This window comes from Ursus americanus, chromosome 6, assembly GCF_024610735.1.
Source record: "Ursus americanus isolate L20-20 chromosome 6, mUrsAme1.1.p, whole genome shotgun sequence".
Lineage (NCBI taxonomy): Eukaryota > Metazoa > Chordata > Mammalia > Carnivora > Ursidae > Ursus > Ursus americanus.
This window is the reverse complement of record NC_142132.1, coordinates 19071515-19090992: the sequence shown is the minus strand read 5'-3', so window position 1 is coordinate 19090992 and position 19478 is coordinate 19071515. Positions and strand designations below refer to the sequence as shown.

At 47.5% G+C, this 19478-nt stretch overlaps 1 protein-coding gene across 5 annotated transcripts in view; it reads left to right on the top strand.

The window, feature by feature from the left end:
* The window catches only part of RBM20 (RNA binding motif protein 20), a 181948-nt gene that overhangs the window by 127488 nt on the left and 34982 nt on the right, over positions 1 to 19478 (top strand). For 4 of the 5 annotated variants that reach the window (XM_045803084.2, XM_087862715.1, XM_087862717.1 and 1 more), the window contains exons 2-5: positions 4611 to 5697; positions 7121 to 7182; positions 9219 to 9313; positions 9694 to 9791. In XM_045803084.2, coding sequence (XP_045659040.2) covers positions 4611 to 5697; positions 7121 to 7182; positions 9219 to 9313; positions 9694 to 9791 — 1342 coding nt within the window. The remainder of the gene's footprint in view (positions 1 to 4610; positions 5698 to 7120; positions 7183 to 9218; positions 9314 to 9693; positions 9792 to 19478) is intronic. The other variant, XM_087862718.1, reaches the window with a different exon arrangement.

The window sequence follows — 19478 nt, the reverse complement described above, 5'->3', positions numbered from 1 at the left end:
GTCAGGCATTAGAAGCTGGTTTGGATGATCTGGGTTCTCATTAAGGTTTTTGCTGCCACCCAGCTATGTGGCTCTGGGCAAGTCACTTTCTTTCCTTGTTGTGGGGATGGGAAGATGATTTGATGCCTGAGGGTCTGCAATTCAAAGCTTTCCCAGGTTGTCACTGATCCAGCTGGGTTAAAGAAAGCTGACTTTGAAAAGGAAGAGACCTCTGGGTTTTTGCTGGCTTCTGGCAAGGTTCCCAGAGGGTGTTGGGACACCCAATCAGAAGGTCTGTGCTTTCTAGGCCCCCAGGCGCTGAGTCTATACCAACAAGATCCAGCCAATACCCCCACACCGACCACTGCCTCTCTGAGTGGAAGCTTCTCTTGCATCTAATTTTTTTTGCTGGATTATTTTAGTTTCCTATTGTTTCTGTAACCTATTTCCAGAAATTGAGTGGCTCACGACAATAGGACTTTCTTATTTTACAGCTCTGGAGGTCAGAAAACCAAAATCAGTCTCGCTGAGCCAAAGGCAAGGTGTCAGCAGGGCTGGTTTGTTTTTGAGGCTTTAGGGGAAATTCATTTCCTTGCCTTTTCCAGTTTCTAGAGAGCGCCTGCATTTCCTTGGCTCGTGGCCCCTTCCTCCATCTTCAAAGCCAGCAACACTGCATTTGCTTTCGTCTCAGACCTCTGCTTCTGTCCTCCTATCTTCTCTCTCTGATTCGGGTCCTCCTGCCTCCATGTTGTAAGGACTCTCGTGATTACATTGGGCCCACCCAGATAATCTAGGATAATCTCTCCATCGCAAGATCCTTAATTTAATCACACCTGCAAAGTCCTCTTTACCAAGTAAGGTTACATTTACAGGTTCTGGGGATTAGGATTAGATCATCTTGGGGGGGTCGTTATTCAGCCTACCCACAGGGATTATTCATTCAATTTCAAAATGTAGACTTGGGCAGGGAGAAGGATGTGTTGGAACTCCTGCTTTGGAATGGGGAATGGTAGACACTCTTCTAGACAAGTGACTCTGTACGTGGTTGGGGTTTAAGCTGTATACAGTGGCAAAATCCATTTACTTTCTGGGTATATTTAGATTCTCCTTTTTGAATTGTTCGAGGGTTTTTAGCCACAGAGATGTCTGCTCTCAGATGAGGGGTCCTCATCTTAAAGTCACCAGGTTCTGATGAGCCACATCCATTATCTTCCTCCTTCATTCTGTTCACCGAAGTTACCAAATGACTACCAGGTTCGAGGCAGCATGCCAGGATGATGCGAGAATCCTCACTCCATGCCCCATTCCCTTGTGGAGTTTATGTCTAGTAGAGGGAGAAAGGTACATCAGCAATCATTTTTAACACAAAGCAGGATGTGCTAAGTGAGGTAACAGTGACAAACAGAGGTGGCAGGAATATAAGAAGGCGACATTAGTTCTAACCCCTAGGGATATCACACTGTATGGCTCAGTTTGGGCCAAACATAAAAATATGATTGCTGTATGTACCTGACTTTTAGGTTATTAATTCTTACAGGCTAAAGATTTTAGGGCTCTTTCTTTCTTTCTTTCTTTCTTTCTTTCTTTCTTTCTCTCTTTCTCTCTTTCTCTCTTTCTCTTTCTCTTTCTTTTTAAAATAGGATGGTGTGTCTCTTCCTTTTCAAGGATCTTTGGTTCAAAAGAGGTCCCTAGCTCTGATGATTCATGTGAAATCACTTTCACTCAAAGTTGGTTAAGGTTGGGGACAATATGGATTTGCAAGGCAAAGCAGAAGTTGGGAAGAAAATCTACTGAGTCTTTTCATTTCATGCTGCGTCTGAATGGGTAAACTTCTGTAACCCGCGCTGCACTCGGAAGGGCACTAGTTTCTTGTGGCTGACCTACAAATACCCAGCCAGGCTGGCTTTCCTAGTTGGAAAGACAGCTTTCCTCGCGTGTCCTTTCAGAGGTGAAGGGGAATCTCCTGCAAGAGCTCCCTCCAGCCCAGAACACAGTTTTAGAAAATACAGCTGACTTCTCTGGGAAAAACAAAACCAACCTTGTCTTACCCTGGTCATGGAAACTAAGTTGGCACCTCATTATCGCCTTGTTAGCGGGAACAGGCTGTGTTGTGGACAAACCTGGTAGGAAGGGTTGGCCCTGTGTGGGCAGGGTTTTGAGTTAAGCTTAATTGCTCTTCTAAAGCTCAGCTACTTAATACTACACAAGTAGAAATCTATCATCAGACTCTTGACCATCCTCCTTTCCCTTCATATTCTCACCTACATAGACAATTAGCGCTTCCCTAGCTCTGCTGCTGCCATGATTTGTGCCTGGGCCACACTGGGACACTAAGGCTTGGCTGTAACCAGCACAACGACCCAGAGGAGGAGAGCTCTGTAACCACCTTTAACCAGCCCCCCAATATCCTAAAATACAGCCAAACCGTTCTGTCCTGGGAGCACAGCAGGGCTGCTGACTGTGTGAGGGTAATGTCTCTTTAGTGACTTATGGAAAACTCTTGATTTCTCACAGAATGGGAAAGAATAATCCAAACCAAAATCATTTTTATCTGGCTCTGAAATGCATTTTGCACTTACATGCGAATGTTGGTGTGGCCGATGTTCCGAGAACTCACTTCACACAAAGCAGTGCAGCAGCCCGTGAAGAGAACGTGTGCTCAGGGAGGGCTGAGGAGCCGCATACCGAACCACCTCTGCCCCTTCCCTTCTTTTCAAAGCCAGGCTGGGATTCGAATCCCACACCTATATTCACCAACAGTGAGTGTTCATAAGGTCACCTCCTCTTTCTGTGCTTTAGATTCTTGCCTTGAAAGATGGGGTGAACATTTTCTACCCGATAGGACTGACGGAGCCATCAAAGGGGATGGCATAGGCTGAGCACTGGTCACGCAGGAGCATCGCCTGTCGTAAATGTTAGGCTCTCTCCTACCCACCTTCCTCTCTACCACCTGCACACCTCCTCCCTGCCTCCCACTGTTCTCTCAGACCAATGCAAAGTGTCAGCCTAAGCAGAAGCATCTCCGAAGTGGGAGAGCTGTGACATGCCACACACTTTCCATGTCTCCCCTTTTTTCCTCACTGGGCCCACCCCAGCCTCTCTGTCCTTTGTTTCATCAGACTTATTCTGTACAGAACCTGTGACGGTGGAGACCTTGTCTGAAGGGTCCCAGCCTTGCAATGTCTGCCCCACACTCCCATAGGCATGCTGAAGGTAGAGCCTGGGTTGTCCGTGGTAATCCCAGTTTCAAATGCATGGTCCTGTTCTTCCCATTAACGTTAACATGTCCTGCGAATTCCAGTTCATCGACATCCCAAACACATTTCCCTGATTACACCCACTACCCCGAAGGGGAGTTGAAGACCCCCAAAATACGGTCTTACAAAAGAGCTCGGACAATAGTAACCACATATCCAGACTTTCTGGGAAAGTCTGTCCCCTTTCCAGATCATGCCTCCTGGTTTTTGGTCAAGAAAACACCATAATCAACCAACAGAGTTCACATGAAAGGCAGGCCTCAGACAGACCATCGCCTCAGTAGGCGTCTATGAGAGCCACCACTGCCTACGACGTCTGCAGTCTGCACTTGTTTTGGTCATTCCCTGTGCTAGTTGGGCTTGAGAGTGGGTTGAAGGGAGCTTCATTTCTGTTGCTTTTGGCTGTGAAACGAGGATCGGAATGAAACCGTGTTTGGCACAAACATATACATAATTTACTCTGGATGCGAATTTGAAACCTGCTTTTTTTTTCGCTTAGTATGTAGAGTATATGGTTCTGCTCGTGTCACTGATTTGTTGTTGTTTTTGTTGTTGTTGTAAACAAGGACCTTACCAAATTCAAGATCGTATCTACTGTTGGCAATGACGGGGTGGGGACGTGGATGGGGAGACTAGAGACCAGGGGGATTTTAGTACGTTGGAATGTTTCCTATTTTAACCTTGGTGTTGGGTACACTTTTTTGAATGTTTTAAATTTTACATAAAAAAGGAGGAATTTACATCAATAGTAAATGCTTCCTTGGCATTTTATTATGTAGATATATCATGATTTACTTCGTTTAAACCTTCCCCTCACCCATGTTATTGGAAATTTGTAATTTTCAACTTTGGACTCTTAAATAATGTATTATTAAACATCTTCGGGCATCAAGTTTTGTCTGCATTTTAGCTCATTTTCTTCGGACAGATTAATAGAATTGAATTATTAGGTCAAAGAGTGTGGCTGTAATGAGTGCGTATTATCAGACTATCTTTTACAAAGTTGCACGAGTTTAGACTATCACTAACGTTGTGTCCACTCCACTGTATCTTATCAGTACTGAATGCTGTTACTAAAAAAAAAAAAAAAATTTCTCTTTTGCTATTTTGCTAGAGAAAAATTTTTTTCTAATGGTTTTAGCTTGTATCTCTGATTACCAGTGAGATTGACCATTCTGTCATAAAATAATTTTTCTACCAGAGTTTTAACAAATTGGTGTATGCGTGAGGATGGGTTTTTTGCAGAGTCAGTTGAATGTGGGGTCTGTGTGGGTGGGTTTTATAGGAGATGGGGAGCCACGGATAAGCGAAGAAAGAGGTCCTTGCTCCCTGGGTGAAAACTCGCTGTGCATCTAGGCTTTTGTGTTTCTGCAGTGCCACCAAGCTCCTGGACAAGAACCCGTTCTCGGTCAGTAACCCAAACCCTCTGCTGCCTTCGCCTGCCAGCCTCCAGCTGGCTCAGCTGCAAGCCCAGCTCACCCTCCACCGGCTGAAGCTGGCGCAGACGGCCGTCACCAACAACACCGCGGCCGCCACAGTCCTGAACCAAGTCCTCTCCAAAGTGGCCATGTCCCAGCCTCTCTTCAACCAGCTGAGGCATCCGTCTGTGATCAGCAGCCCCCACAGCCACACTGGGGTGCCCCAACACGCGGCGACCATGCCCAGTGCTCGGTTTCCCTCGAATGCAATTGCCTTCTCACCCCCCGGCCAGACACGAGGCCCAGGACCCTCCGTGAGCCTTCCCAGCCAACCCCCCAACACCGTGGTGATGCATCCTTTCAGTGGGGTCATGCCTCAGACCCCTGCCCAGCCAGCAGTCATCTTGGGCATTGGCAAGACCGGGCCTGCTCCTGCTGCAGCAGGATTCTACGAGTATGGCAAAGCCAACGCCAGCCAGGCATACGGCTCCGAAACAGACAGTCAGCCCAGCTTCCTGCCAGCCACGGCCTCTACCACGGGCAGTGTGACCTATGAAGGGCACTACAGCCACTCAGGGCAAGATGGCCAAGCTGCCTTTCCCAAGGACTTCTATGGACCCAACTCCCAAGGGTCGCATGTGGCAGGTGGATTTGCTGCTGAGCAGGCCGGGGGCATGAAAGGAGAGGTAGGTCCGCTGCTGCAGGGTCCAAACAGCCAGTGGGAGAGCCCCCACGGATTCTCTGGCCAAAGCAAGCCTGATCTTACAGCAGGCCCTAACCTGTGGCCTCCACCCCCCAGCCAGCCCTATGAGCTATATGACCCCGAGGAACCCACCCCAGACAGGACCCCTCCTTCCTTTGGGGGTCGGCTAAACAACAGCAAACAGGGTTTCAGCAGTGCCCGGCGGCGGGCCAAGGAGGAGCAGACTATGCTGTCCGTGCGGCCCCTGCAGGCTCACGAGCTGAATGACTTTCATGGTGTGGCCCCCCTGCACCTGCCACACGTCTGTAGCATCTGCGACAAGAAGGTGTTTGATTTGAAGGTGAGTCCTCCAAGACAGCCGGGGAGCCACAGCTGGAGCCTGGGGGGCTTACCACTACAACCCAACACTTGCTACTCAAAAGCTAGCAACGGTTCCATTTGGGGACTTGGTGGCATGATTATGCCATCAGTACCCTTGATCAAAATTATAGATATTAGAACCAAAATTCATTTCAGAAATGTATCAGGGCCACTCCCTTGCTTTAAGGCAAATAACAGATTCTTACCCATGTTTATCGATGAGAAAGCTGCGGCCGAGGCGGGGGGGTGGGGGATCAGGTGACCCCACCTGTGTGACAGAGAAGGGACTCAGGAACTGGTCTCCTGCCTCCTTGAGGATGGCTCTTCCTCTGTGGCATGCCCATAGTACATCGTACTGAGTATGGAAGGGGAGGAAAACCCTGGCACAATTTTGGATGAGGGCCAGAGAGCACTTTCTCAGGTGAGACCTAGACACATCATTCTAGAGCGCCTCAGTTTCCCATCTGCAAGACAGAGGTGGAGCCTCATCACCTTTCCCCAGCAGGAAATGTTTGGGCCCCTGTAAGCAAAAGTCTATTATAGGATAAATCCCCCCAAATGTATTAATGGTGCAGTGAAATACTCCAAAGCAAATAATAACTAAAACATCTCATGTATTGAATCCTTCCATATGCCAGCAGTAACTCTGTGAGGTAGATACTATTATTAATCCCATTTTGCAGATGAGGAAACCGAGGCCCAGAGAGAGGAAAAGACTTGTCCAGGGCCCCATAGCTAGAGAGTAGCAGAGTGGAGTTTTGAATGTGGGTCTGGCCCTCCCAGAACCTGTGCGGCTTAAGCACTGGTCTGTGCAGCCTCTCTCCCCTCAGGCCGCCTGCAGAGCACAGCGATCCCTCTGTAGTGGGAGTCACGCCGCAGTGTACTTCACCTCTGCTTGGGTCACACCGCGCAAGTTCATCCCTGCCCCTCGGTGGGGGCTGGGGGCGGGGACTGGCCGACACTGGGAGGCGATGGTGGATTTTGTCTCTCATAAGCCTTTCTTAAGCTTTGCAGCTCACTGTGAGTCTAGTGATTTTTCCAAATCAGTCATAGAAACGGGTGGGGTCTCTCTGGCGGAGGAGGGAGGGAGTGAATAGTGGGAGATGTCATGGGACCAAGGGTGCCCTGAGAAGGGAGGAGGGACTCTGGCTTGGGATTCTGGGCTCCTGTCCAAGATGGGTACAGGATATGCGGGTCTGGTCAATGGCATGGGGACTGGACAGACAGGAAGGCAGATGTGGGGAGGAGCCTGGGATGGAGAGATGTTGGCAGGGTTGGTCTGGTCTCTGGGCTCCGAGCCTTCCACCCCTCACCCCGGCCTGATGGGGAAGCCTGCCCTCGTCCCTTTTCCTTCTCATGGACTCAGTTCTACTTCGGTCACTTTTCCTTTCCTTCTGGTCTAGGACTGGGAGCTGCATGTGAAAGGGAAACTACATGCTCAGAAATGCCTGGTCTTCTCTGAAAAGTGAGTGCCGGCCAGGAGGACAGGTGCATGCAGACACTCAGCAAATACCCACTGAGCACGTACAGCACGTTCTGTTTTAGGTGCTGGGGAAGCAGCAGAGAACAAAACAGGCCACGTCCCTGTCCTCAAGGAGCTTATACTTAACGTGGGGGGCGGGAAGCAGATGCTAAAATAAACAAGTGAATTACATAGCATCCCTGGTGGTAAATGCTAAGCAGAAAACCGCATCGGGCAGGAAGCATGTGCGTGCATACATGTGCCCTCGCGGAGGCTGGTCCTTTGCATTTTAAATAGGGTGCCTGGGGAAGCGCCTCTCTGAGGACACCTCAGGAGGGAGTGGAATGCGCCTGTGGCTGTCTGGAGGACAGGCACTCCCAGGGCAGAGGGGACAGCAAGTTTGAAGGCCCTGGTGTGGTCCTGGGATGCTCAGGCAACATGAGTGTGATGAGAGCAGAGTGCTGGGGCGAGGAGCCCAGGGAGGTTCTCAGGCCCAGATCCTGAGCTCCTGGGCTCCTTGAGAGGACTTACATTCTGCTTTGAGAGTGACTGGAGTATCGGAGGGCTAAACGGAGGAGTGATGCCCTCTAGCTCCACCAAGGGGGGCCATGGCTGCTGGGCTGAGAGTAGGCAGGGGTGGGTTGAGGGTAGAACAGTTAGCAGGGGGCTGGGGTCCTCCAGGCAGAGAAGAGGGCATACGGCCCAGGATGTGAACAGCACACTGGACTTGAGTGTTTTGAAAAAAGTACATCAAAAAGGCTTCCCTTTCTTATTTGCAATAGCCAATGGATGGAAGCAACCCAAATGTCCACTGACAGATGGATAGATAAACAAAATGTGGTCTATCCGTGCACTAGAATATTATGTAGCCTTAGAAAAGGGACCTCTGACCCATGCGACAACATGGCCGAACCTCGCGGACATTGTGCTCAGTGAAGTAAGCCAGTCACAAAAGGACAAATACTGGATGATTCCACTTACAGGAGGTAGCCAGAAGAGTCAGGCTCACAGAGACAGAAAGTAGAATGGTGGTTGCCAGGGGCTCAATGATGGAGAAGTGGGGTGTTTGTTTTTAATGGGGGCAACTTCAGTTTTGCAAGATGAAGAATTCTGGAGATGGATGGTGGTGATGGTTGCACAACAAGGTAAATGTGCTTAATGCCACTGAACTGTACACTTAGAAATGGTTAAGATGGTAAATTTTGTGTTGTATATATTTTATCCCAACTAAAAAAATAATTTTATAAGGGTCTCCCTTTTCTGGCTCTTTCTTGTGTGTGTTAAAATTCACTGTTTTAACCATTTTGTTTCATATTTTTATTTTATTTTATTTTATTTATTATTATTGTTTTTTTAAGCATGCTCCACAGCCAGCGTGGAGCCCAATGTGGGGCTTGAACTCACGACCCTGAGATCAAGGCCTGAGCTGAAATCAAGAGTTGGATGCTTAACCGACTGAGCCATACAGATGCCCCCATTTTAGCCATTTCAAAGTCTTCAATTGAGTGGTATTTAGCAGATTCACAAGGTTGTGCAAATATTATCACTGTGGAGTTCCTGAACATTTTCATTACCCCGAGCCCCACACCCATGAAGCAGTCATTCCCTTTTCCCCTCCCTTGTAGTCCCCGGCAACCACTGATCTGCTTTCTATCTCTGTGGAATTGCCTCTTCTGGACATTTCATAAGAATGCAATCATTTAATATATGGCCTTTTATTACTGACTTTTTTCACTTAGCCAAATATTTTCAGGGTTCATCCATGTTGTAGTAAATACAACCCTTTTATGCCTGAATAATATCCCATTGTATGTATTTACCACATTCTGTTTATCTGTTCATCCTTTGGTCTCTATTTGGGTGGTTTTTACCTTTTGGCTATTGTGAATAGCACTGTGAGCATTCATGTACAAGTTCTTATTTGAACATCTGTTTTCAGCTATTTTGGGCCGATGGCTAGGAGTGGAATTTCTAGGTCATATGGTAACTCTTTGTTTAATTTACTGAGTTCCTGGTTCCCCTTTTCCACCCCTCTCCAGCGCTGGTATCCGGTGTATACTCGGTTCGGCAGAGGGAACGCTGTGTGCCTCTCCCAACAGCACAGCCATTTATAACCCTGCTGGGAACTCTGAAGGTGAGTAGGGAAGGCCCTTCAGGTCAGCAGCTTGAAGCAGAAACCAGCTTCCAAAGGCTTATTATGTCACGTCTTTAATAACTAAAGCTCTCTGCCGGTGTGCCCTATCCTTCCTCCCCCACCACTCTGTCTATATGTATATATATATATAGCAAACAGATCCCAAGACACTAGAATGTACTGGCCTACTGTCTAGGCTTTTACGGACATAAAGCTTTGTTGGTTATCAACATGCCCAGGGGTAAAAATCACACCAATCACTAATCAATATATGAAGAGGAAATTTTCATTGTTTTCTTCCTGTTTACATTCTAATAATGACTTTTGAAGGTAAAGTGCATGACTAGGATCTCACACAGTTGGTGTAATTTATCATTTAGATTATGCCTCAAATCTTGGATCATCATTTGCGGCCATTCCAGCAAGGTCATTTGCTCAGGCAAACCCTGCATTTCCTTCAGCTTCCCCTGGGACAAATGTGAGTACAGAAGCATTTCCTCCACTGTCATTGTCATCGTCAAAGCATTCGTACCACCTGCTCTGCCTGGGTGTAGAGGTCCACAGAGGAGGCTGGGATGAAGCTGGCGTCAATGTGACTTTGTGTTGTGCAGGAAAACGTGTCTCCTGGGCAGAGGTAGACAGTCGTTTAATTCAGCTAGTATTGAAACACGTAGATAAAAAAAAACCTAGCGTATGTTATTAAAATCAAAAGCATGCTTAGACTTTCTAGCATTCAACATTGCTTTAGTGGGGGGGGAGGTTTGAACTTTTGTATGTGTGTGTGTTTTTAAGACTTTTTGATATTTTATTCATGTTGGTTATTTCCTATGAGTGGGTAATTCTGAAAGTTGAACCAGAAAGCGAAAGTGTGTTTGAAAGTAAGGACCGTGCAGGCATGGTATTTGTTGGCCCTTTGGGGAAATATTCACTTCTGTGAAATCCTTTGTTTTGGGTTGTGTTTTCCTTCCTCTCTCTCCAACCTGCTCTTCGGTCCCCCAAAGCTTCATTCCTCCTTTTCCCACTGAGCGTGACAGTGTCCTCTCCCTGTTGGTTTTGCGGTTTGCCCACCACGTGTAGCCTCTTCCCCCTGAAGCTGTCGGGCACCTTCTCCCCTGAGAACACGTGGAAGGAGGTGGGAGACGCAGAACCAGAACTGACTTGTAAAACAAAATGAGTGTGGCCAGACCCTGCTAGAGGGTGCGTGTCCGTTCGTTTGTGGCCAGGCCTGTATTTCTTCCAGTTCGTAGCCTCTTTCTCTCTTCTCCTGCGACCTGCGAGCACCAGCGCCTGAGAGGGGGGCCTCCCGGTGCTGTCCCCCGCACACTGCTTCTCCAGGGTGCTCATGCAAAGTTTCGGGAGGGCAAGCTGAGAAGTGTAGGTGTTTGGCCCTGGGGGATGAGTGAGTGGGGAGGCCTGCCTGGGCGGAGACTTCTATTTGTTCGTGTCTGTCTGTGTGTGATGTTTAATGGGAGAAGCGCGCCAAGACGAGCTCTGGGCTGACAGCCCAAGCACGTTTTGGTGAAAGAGAGTTTTGTGGTTTCCCTCTCTGCACTCCCTATGCTGAGGGCCACGCCGGGTCAGTGCAGCTTTGAGTCAGTCCCAGGAGAGCAGAATGGCTGGGTTCAGTGAGGAGACCTGTCATTTGTCTTTGACCTTGTGTCTGGATCGAGGTGCGGGCAGTTCCAGCACCACCCCTGCCCCAGGGCGTGTTTCCCAGCTGTGGATCATGGAGGCATGTCTGTGCCCACAACCCTGCTGTGAGATCTTAGCACTAGGAAAAAGGGACTGTGACCAGACTGGGGAGGCTGGATTAGGTGGCAGATGGGTCAGGGGTCTGGGCAGGGAAAGGGAGCCAGTGTCGACTGAGCCCCTTTATAAAGGGGAAGAGGCTGAGTGGTGGAGGAGAAGCAAGAGCAGGACGACTCTGCGTCTGTTCCGTGCCTCCACCCCACCTTCTACCGCCGGCCCGGGAACCAGAAGCCCTTTCCTGGGCATGTGGAACCAAGAGACCTAAGGTCAAGCAAGCCCTAGGCTGTAGCCCGTCAGCAAGGTGGTCATAGGCAAGTCATTTTATTGCTTTTAGGCTCCATTTCCTTAAATGGGGGCAATCACCCCAATAATAGTGACTTTTGAAAGTAAAGCAAACAGCTGCGTTTTTACCTGACTTGTGTAACTGATCATTTTGAGGATGCCTCAAATCTTGGAACATTCACACCATCCGAGCAAGTCTCCTGATGGGTGGTCAGAGCCAGAAGGCGGGAGCAAGGCTGAGGGGAGACCAGAGCTGTCAAGAGGATCACACATGACACGGATGGACGGTGGCGTGTGAACAGCTCATGCGGAAGAAGCACCAATGGCTGTTATGAGCAACCAGTCCTTTTAACCCCTTGTGGGGAACCTATCCTGTCCAAGACTGCACTGTCACGTGACTGCCCCCACGGCTGCCCGCTGGGCAAGTCTCAGTAGTAGTGGCTTTCTCTCCTGCGCAGATCTGTCTGGTAATTCCTGTGGTCGTGTCTGCTCCTTCTTAGAGACGTTGCCAGGCTCCCATGAAAGCGCTCTACTTATGCACGCGGTGCGCACAAGCGATCTGATGACTCGTGTTGATAATGATTCGTGTTGACAATGATTCATGATAGTTCGTGTCAATACTCGGAAGTTCTGAGTGCAATTTCCTCCAAATGCCTAGAGCTGAGAGTTCATCTGGCTGGAGCCTGAGAAGGGGCAGCACTAGGAACACTTTGCTTTCTGCACTGGTGCCAGCAGGAGATGGAGACCCCAGACATCGTAGGCTGATGATGCTGACGATAGCTAACATTTATATAGTGCTTAATAGGTCCTTAGAATTTTCATATGTGTTATCTCATATAAGCCTCCAGACAACCCTGTGAGGTGAGGAAACTGAGGCATAGAGAGACTAAGTGCTTTGCAGAAAGTCACACAGCTGATAAATGGAGGTACTGGGATTTGGCCTGGCTCTGGAAGCCTCTCTTGTAACCACTAAGCCCTGCTGCCCCTCTTTGAGGGTGTCTGAGTTCTCTTCCCTGCTATGATTCTCTCTTTAGTGAGCCTTCTCCTCCACCCCCCACCCCCACCCCCCCATCCACTTCCACGCCACATGCTGCTCAGCGGGATATGAAGCTGCCTTGGGGATGGCAAGGACTTCTTGGGCCTCAGCTAGCCATTAGCCATGGAGCAAGATGAGGAGGCCAGTGAGACTCGGCACCCGAATTCTTCTGCACTGTGACCGTGTCCCCCAAGATGAGCTGAGATGTTTGGAGGCATTTCTTATGTATCCAGTGCATGGGGAGGGGTACCACCTGACTTATTGTTATATAAGTTCTGTGAGGTCTTGTTGGTCACATGAGCCTTCCCAAAGACATCTGGGAGACAAGGACAAAGCCTGCCCCAACCAGTCTCTGTATCATCCGTGCCTGGATGGTCACATTCTTCTGTCAGATTCTGGTCCATTGAATGCAGGTGTGTCCGTCTTTAGGAAAACTGGAAATACACAAATACTGACATTTGAAGAGAAGCCGAGAAATGAAGAGCTGATTAATCCGCTATGGAAAGAGACCTTGCAAGGCTCCTTTAAGTAGCAGGGGTGTGCCTCAGATAAATTGTTGATTGTTTTTTCTGCCTACAAACACTGACCTCCCAAAATAAGCAGATACATCAGGGGGTGATTACTCTGTTACCAAAAGACACTTTGTGAGGCTCGAGGAGTGCCCAGTGGGCTCCTTTTGTATATACATTTCTATTATTTTTTCTGCTTACATAATTTATGCTCTTAGTGTAAATTCAAACAGAAAAGAAATATTTCATGAGGACAGGGAAATTCCTCCATAAAAGCTCTGATGCATTTTTTTCCTCCAGAAATGTTTTCTGGTCCTGTGCCAGGGCATTTGCAGACCCAGTCCACTTACATACAGCTTTTCAGAAACACATTTAGTTGAGTAAAACCAGAACCAGCCAGGACTCTGCCATCATAATAGTCTTATTGCTCGTGGAGCAAAGAGCAATTGCTGTCTCTAAAGCTCCCTGTCTTTAGGCAGGAAAACAAAGTGACTCAGGGCTCTGGGAATGGGCTTTCAGAAGGACTCCGCACTCCTGCAAAATCTAGAAGGACCGAACAACCCATGTACCACCTCCTGCAAGTCCAGGCTTCGCTGAACACACGCTTCTGTCAGCTCCGTGGGAGCGCGAGCTTTTCATTTCCGTGTCTACTGTTGACAGTGGTGTGCTGGGTTTGCTGGTGGTGGTGGTGGGGGGGTGATTGTGCCCATCCCTCCCACCCCAGGGTCCCAGGAGAGGGTGTTCACTTTCACTTAAGCTTTTGCCATTTGACAGAGCAGAGGCACTTGATCCTTGGCTGCCTGAGTCGTCATAAACAGAGTAATCAGGTTTCTGGAAGGGGCCATTGGGACCTTCTCAGGCTGTAAATAGTTTTCTTGTACTTGCCCAAGATGCACTTCGCTTGCTGATGGTCCCCATATAATGGCATTGCCATTTTCCCAGCCACCTTGGAGTTTATGTAGCACTGGTGCTGCCGACGGGCTGCCCTGGCCTGGGAGGACAGACATCTTTTTCAGGGTTTCTTTCTCACTGGGACCCTGTCCACCAGAAAACTTGTACAAGTAAGGAAACTGAGGCACAGAGAAACATACATGTTTGTGGAAGCCCAGAGGTTTAAGTTGCTCCTCGGATGGCCGGCAGTTCTGGAAATTCTGTCTGTCTGACCGCTGTGGCCTTCCTGGTCCATGGCTCAGAGCTCTCTGGTCTCCTGAGTTGCAGAGACTGTGAAGAGTAGTAATTGATGTGGCAAAGGATACCTGCCCCTCCCCCACCCTTCCAGCTCTGTCATTGCTCTTGTGTCCTGGGTGAGGGTCACCTTGTGCATTTTCAGAGGGAGCAAAGAGCCAGGGGGGAGCAGGATACCTGAGCGGCTTTTGCTTTCTCAGGTTTTTTTCCTTTTCTTTTTACAGATCTTAAGTATTTTTTTCTTGTTGCAAAAGTAGTACAAACATGGTATAAAAAATCCAAACAGTAATAGAAATATAAAAAAGAGAATATCCAGCTCTACAGGGAAAACTGACAGTAAATGTCTTACACTGTTTATCTCCAGCTAGTGTACGTGTGCATGTTTAATTAGAAAAAGTATGTGTTTTTTCAAAAATCAGAAAATGCCATATAATATCGTGCAACTTGATTTTTTTCAATACCGATTTTAATTGGTGTCTAGACATCTTTCCATATCTAAACATAAAAGCCTATCTTATGCTGTAACACCATCTATTGAATGCATTTACCTTGATTTATCAAGTCTGCGAATGATCAATCGATTGTTCGGTGAGACCAGAGTTGAAATCACAAATCAACCGCTGTTTAGTTGCCCACAGGTAATTTCTCCTAGGCAACACGGTGTAAGATTCCGTGACTCCAAAGTTTACAGGGATATTGAAGTTACGTGGCAGGTGAACCACCCAAGACCTGTAGGCAAGTCTGGCACCAATAAAAGTAGATGTACTTTAAGTCAAAGCTAGCATGCTTTATACAATATATGGAAGTGTCAATAAAGATATCTGTGTCTACCCTCCAAGGTAAGCCACCAGCCGTAGCTATGCAACCCATGCCCATTTGCTATCTTCCGAGTATGTTCAAAATCCACAGCATGAGGAATAAACATTTGCCGTGTGTCTGTCCTCAGGTGGGTTTAGCACAAAACCAGAGACTGTGCCAGGTGAAATTAGGCCACACCTGAAGGAGATCAGGCTGGAACACAGAAATTGTTTATTGAAGATCCAATCTGCACTTTGTTGCCCTAGGAAGGACTTTGAGAGACTACTCTCACTCAGCGAGCGCATTGCCCTAAGCCTCATTTTTATTGCACTTTTGTGAGTTATTGAACTGAGCCTTTTCTTTGAACTCATCTATGAATTCTGTTCCCACCTGCATCAGAGGGTATGGAAAGGTCTCAGAGAGTTCCTACACAATCTGTTTGCTGCTTTCACATTTCCATCTGTTTATAAAAGATTGAGTGAGTTGAGAGGTCTGGGACTCAGCCACATGAACCATTAGAAGCAGCATCTGGTTTTAAATAAGTGACTCCAGCCTGTGAAAATGTCCAGCCCAGGCCCCTGATTGCACATGGGGCATTCCAGGTCTGAGCTGGCCTGCAGGCCGACTGAAGGGCCGCCCCCCAGGCTGGGAAAGGATGACTGTCCCTTTAGGTTAGTAGTCAGGACTTTGGTTACAATCCCTGACACCTTAGCTCTCTTGGAGATTTGACTCTGGGCTGGCAGTTACATGGCACCTGTCACATGTGTGCCTTCCAGGCAGAGCAGCGGGTGGGACGTCAACACAGCCCATCAACACCTCACATCAAAACTTCAAGTTGGCAAAGTCTTAAATGATTCTTTCTAAACCCATCTACTCTTCTACCCCAGAGCACATATACATGTAATACACATCTTTTAAAGTGTAGTTTTTATAACTTTACTTTTAATATGATTCAAATTTACAGAAAAGTTGCCATAAAGGTATATCTTTCGTCCAGATTCACTACTCCTTTATATTTTGGCCTGTTTATCATTCACTCTCTGTCTCTCTCTCTCTATTGTCCTTCTGTTCATCCATCTTAATCGTCTGTCTGTCTATTCATCCATCCATCCATCTGTCTAATCATTTATGCACGTTTCCCTGAACCGGTAGAGACATCGTGCCTCTTCACCCCTAACTACGTCAGCATGAATTTCTTAAGAACACAGACTTTCTCTTACATAATCACAGTACAGTTGCATTTTTTTTCTCAGTCTGGGACCATCATAGCATATATTCTTTAACAGTTGGGGGAAAGAAAGAGACATATATATTTAAGGAGCCTACTGGATGCCAGGCATTGCACCAAGGTAATTTACATACTTTGTAGCAATTTTGTCTTTTAAACGGTCCTGTGGAATCAATTTTTATTTTCCCCGTTTTATAGATAAGCAAACTCAGACTTAGAGAAATTCAGAAACTTCCCTAGGGTTAGTCACTGGGGAGTAGATGCAGATCCAGGTTTGTCTGATGCTCTCACTGCCCTGGAACTGATCCCTGGGGACCTTAAGGCCAGGCCTGCCTCCTTAGTTCATCTCCATATATCATCTCAACTCTCGAAGGCGCTGCAGATGGAGTCATTCAGGGAGCAGCAGGGCTCTTCAGCAAGGTGCTCACTGCTTGGAGCTTATCTTCAGGCCTGTAAAGATGAGACCACCCCCAACACAGGCACATCTGCAGGATGAACATGCTTGTGAAGGTGTGCGTGCTGAAACCAGCTGATCACATACAGAGGGAGGACAGAAGCATTGCATTCATTGGGACAGGCAGTGGGAATGACACAGGTTTCCTGTTTGTACCCAACACAGTCGGGGAAGGTTATCATTGTCCTAGATCCTGGGGTTTAGCTGGGCAAGGCTTCTGGGAGCAGTGGAATTGTAGAACTTAGAGCCACAACAAACAGATATTTCACATCTGGAAAGGACTCTAGACATATAGGCTACCACCCTCATTCAAGACATTGGGAAACTGCGGCTCAGAGAGGAAAATGAGTTTGTCCCTGTCATGCACCCAACCAATGGCCACGCTGGGACTCAGATCCAGGTCCCCTGTCTTCCACTACATCTGGAAGCCGCACAGTTCTTAGAGCCCAACACCTACCTACCTCGAGCAGCCACTCTCCTGCTTGCTATATCTGGAAAAGTACTGTAGCTGCCAAAGAAAGTACTTATATTAGTGAGTAATTAACTAGTTACCTGTTTCATTAATGAAAAACACAGACATACCAATCAGACTTTCTCATCAGCTGAAGTTCTAACCAGGGTTACCATATTGATAGAATAAAGAGACTCAATGCAGGTTTTCTAAATGTCAAAAATCATGACCCTGCCTTGAAATACTATTACCTTCAGGTAATACTATTACCTGAAATACTATCACCTTCAGTAATGTGACCCTTAAGGACACAATAGAGTACCCAGGTTGGGAGTTATCGTACAGCATCACGCTGCACGCTCAAAGGCACTCAGGGTCATCTGTGCCCCCAGTGGACAAATTTTACTCCAGCTGTCCACCTGAAGACCTCATTCTCCCTTCCTCTCCCCGTCCCACTCTCCCCCATCCCTCCTTTTCTGTCTCAGTGTTTGGATCTGCCATAGGGCATAAAGCAAATAATAGCCACGTTTATAAAGCGGTCTCAAGAATAGATTAGAATGATTATGCATATAACTGGACACCTGTTATGAATCAAAAATGATTTTGAACCTAATTGATTTTAACAAAAAGGTATTTTAGATCAATGACAGAAAAGAATGTAGACCAAACTATCCTAAATCAAATATTTGCAAACATAAAAAAATGTTTGTTTGTTTTTTTCCCTAACCGGATAGGGTTTCTCACTTGCTCTGAAGCCAGACACAACACAAACCAACCATTAACACAGCAATTCTCCAGATTTTTCAGTCCTCAAGATTGTCATTTCATGGGTCATTTCAGAAAATGAAAAATGGAAGTAAACTGGTTGAAGTGAAAATGATGCTGGTGGTCACTGGAGGTCCTTGGCCTCCACCTGGAGTCAGTCAGTTGCAGACCTATGTGACCCATCACCAGTTGAGAAGCTCCAAATTCATATAAGTAACTGGGAGGCTACTAAAAGTCTCATGATAATGTGATATTAAGTGACAATGAGGGACTCAATAAAATCCAACTTTTATTTCTGATTAAAAATCTTGAGAGAAGTGTTTATGAAATGTATTTTTAAAACTTGAGCGTAAACCTTGACTGAGACCCATTCATTTTAGGACCTAACAATGACCACAGCATGAGTTCCTCTTGCACTTTGGTGACTGGCAGCTGGGAGGGTGCTTACCCTTCAGGAGGCCTGTCCCACTGCCCAGCAGCTTGGGTACAAGCCTTGTGAGTTGCTCTTTCAGGCTGGAGGAGACGGTGACAGAGGTGCTGGCCTTCATGCCAGTCACTGGGCAACTGGACAGGGAGCAGGGAGCGGCCCAGAATGGCCCTGTGGTTCTGTGTGTCTGCCCTGTCGTCCAAGCATGAGTTAGCCCAGACCACAGCAGAGTCACATGGGGCAGAAACATGCTTGCTTGGAGGAGGCCAGGCAGAGCACCCAGCTCTGAGGGCCAGCCACTTTGCTCTGCCTCAGAGCTCAGCCGGGTCTGGGGTCTTTGTATGGACCACTCACCCTAAAGGAGAGGCAGAGATCCTACATCTTAAGTGGTCCTCCTCCTGTCAACCCTGGAGGAGGGTTCGGCCCTTGTTAGCTAGGCTCAGACTCAAAGTCTCATAGCTTACGGAGAGCTCTGTTTGCACTCCATGGAGGCGCAGGGATGCACTGGGAGCTGCCTCGGCCATACGCTCAATCCCGTTCCTTTTTGGGAAAAGTGCTTGACCTCTGGATGTGGTGGAGGGAGAGGTCTGCAAAGGGCACTTGGGTTTCTCCAATTCAGGGCTGACCATAAAAGAAAATTCTTACTGACTCTAATTGTCCTCAGCCCAGATGAGACAAAGGAGGGCTTTTTGTGATAGAATTACCCAAATATTAGCCCTCGCAAAGGATGAGACCCACATCAAATGTAATTAGATGTTGAAGTTCACTTTATCATAGACTATGGTGATTATGCAAATGTGGACTATGCTATTAGACCATGTTTCAGGTTTGGAAAATTGCATCCTTCTTCTCTTCCGCCCTGGATTGGCTTCTGGTTACTAATTCTTGAACCTCCCAGAGACTCCAGGCTGATTAAGGTTTGCACAGACCAAACAGACACACTTCCTCCCTCCTGGAGCTTTGATTAGGCCTGGGTCTTGGCTTCCAAACTGTGTTCCTCAGAGGTCCTTTGGGGCTGCTGGCTGGTGGTGGCGGCAGGGGGCAGACGCCAGGTTTGTCTAGTGCAGCTCCTATCATTTGTGGAATATACTGGGCTGGTGAGCAAGCTTGTATTTGAGGAAAGGATTCAGGGCTAACACAGTTGCAAAAGCCACTACCCTAAACCACAGGTTGTTGTCCTGGATGTCTATATATAAGTTTCCCACAAATCCTTGCTGTGCTCTTTTTTCTGTAGTCACACACTATGAGGTATATAAGAAAACTGTTAAAACCTTTTTCCTC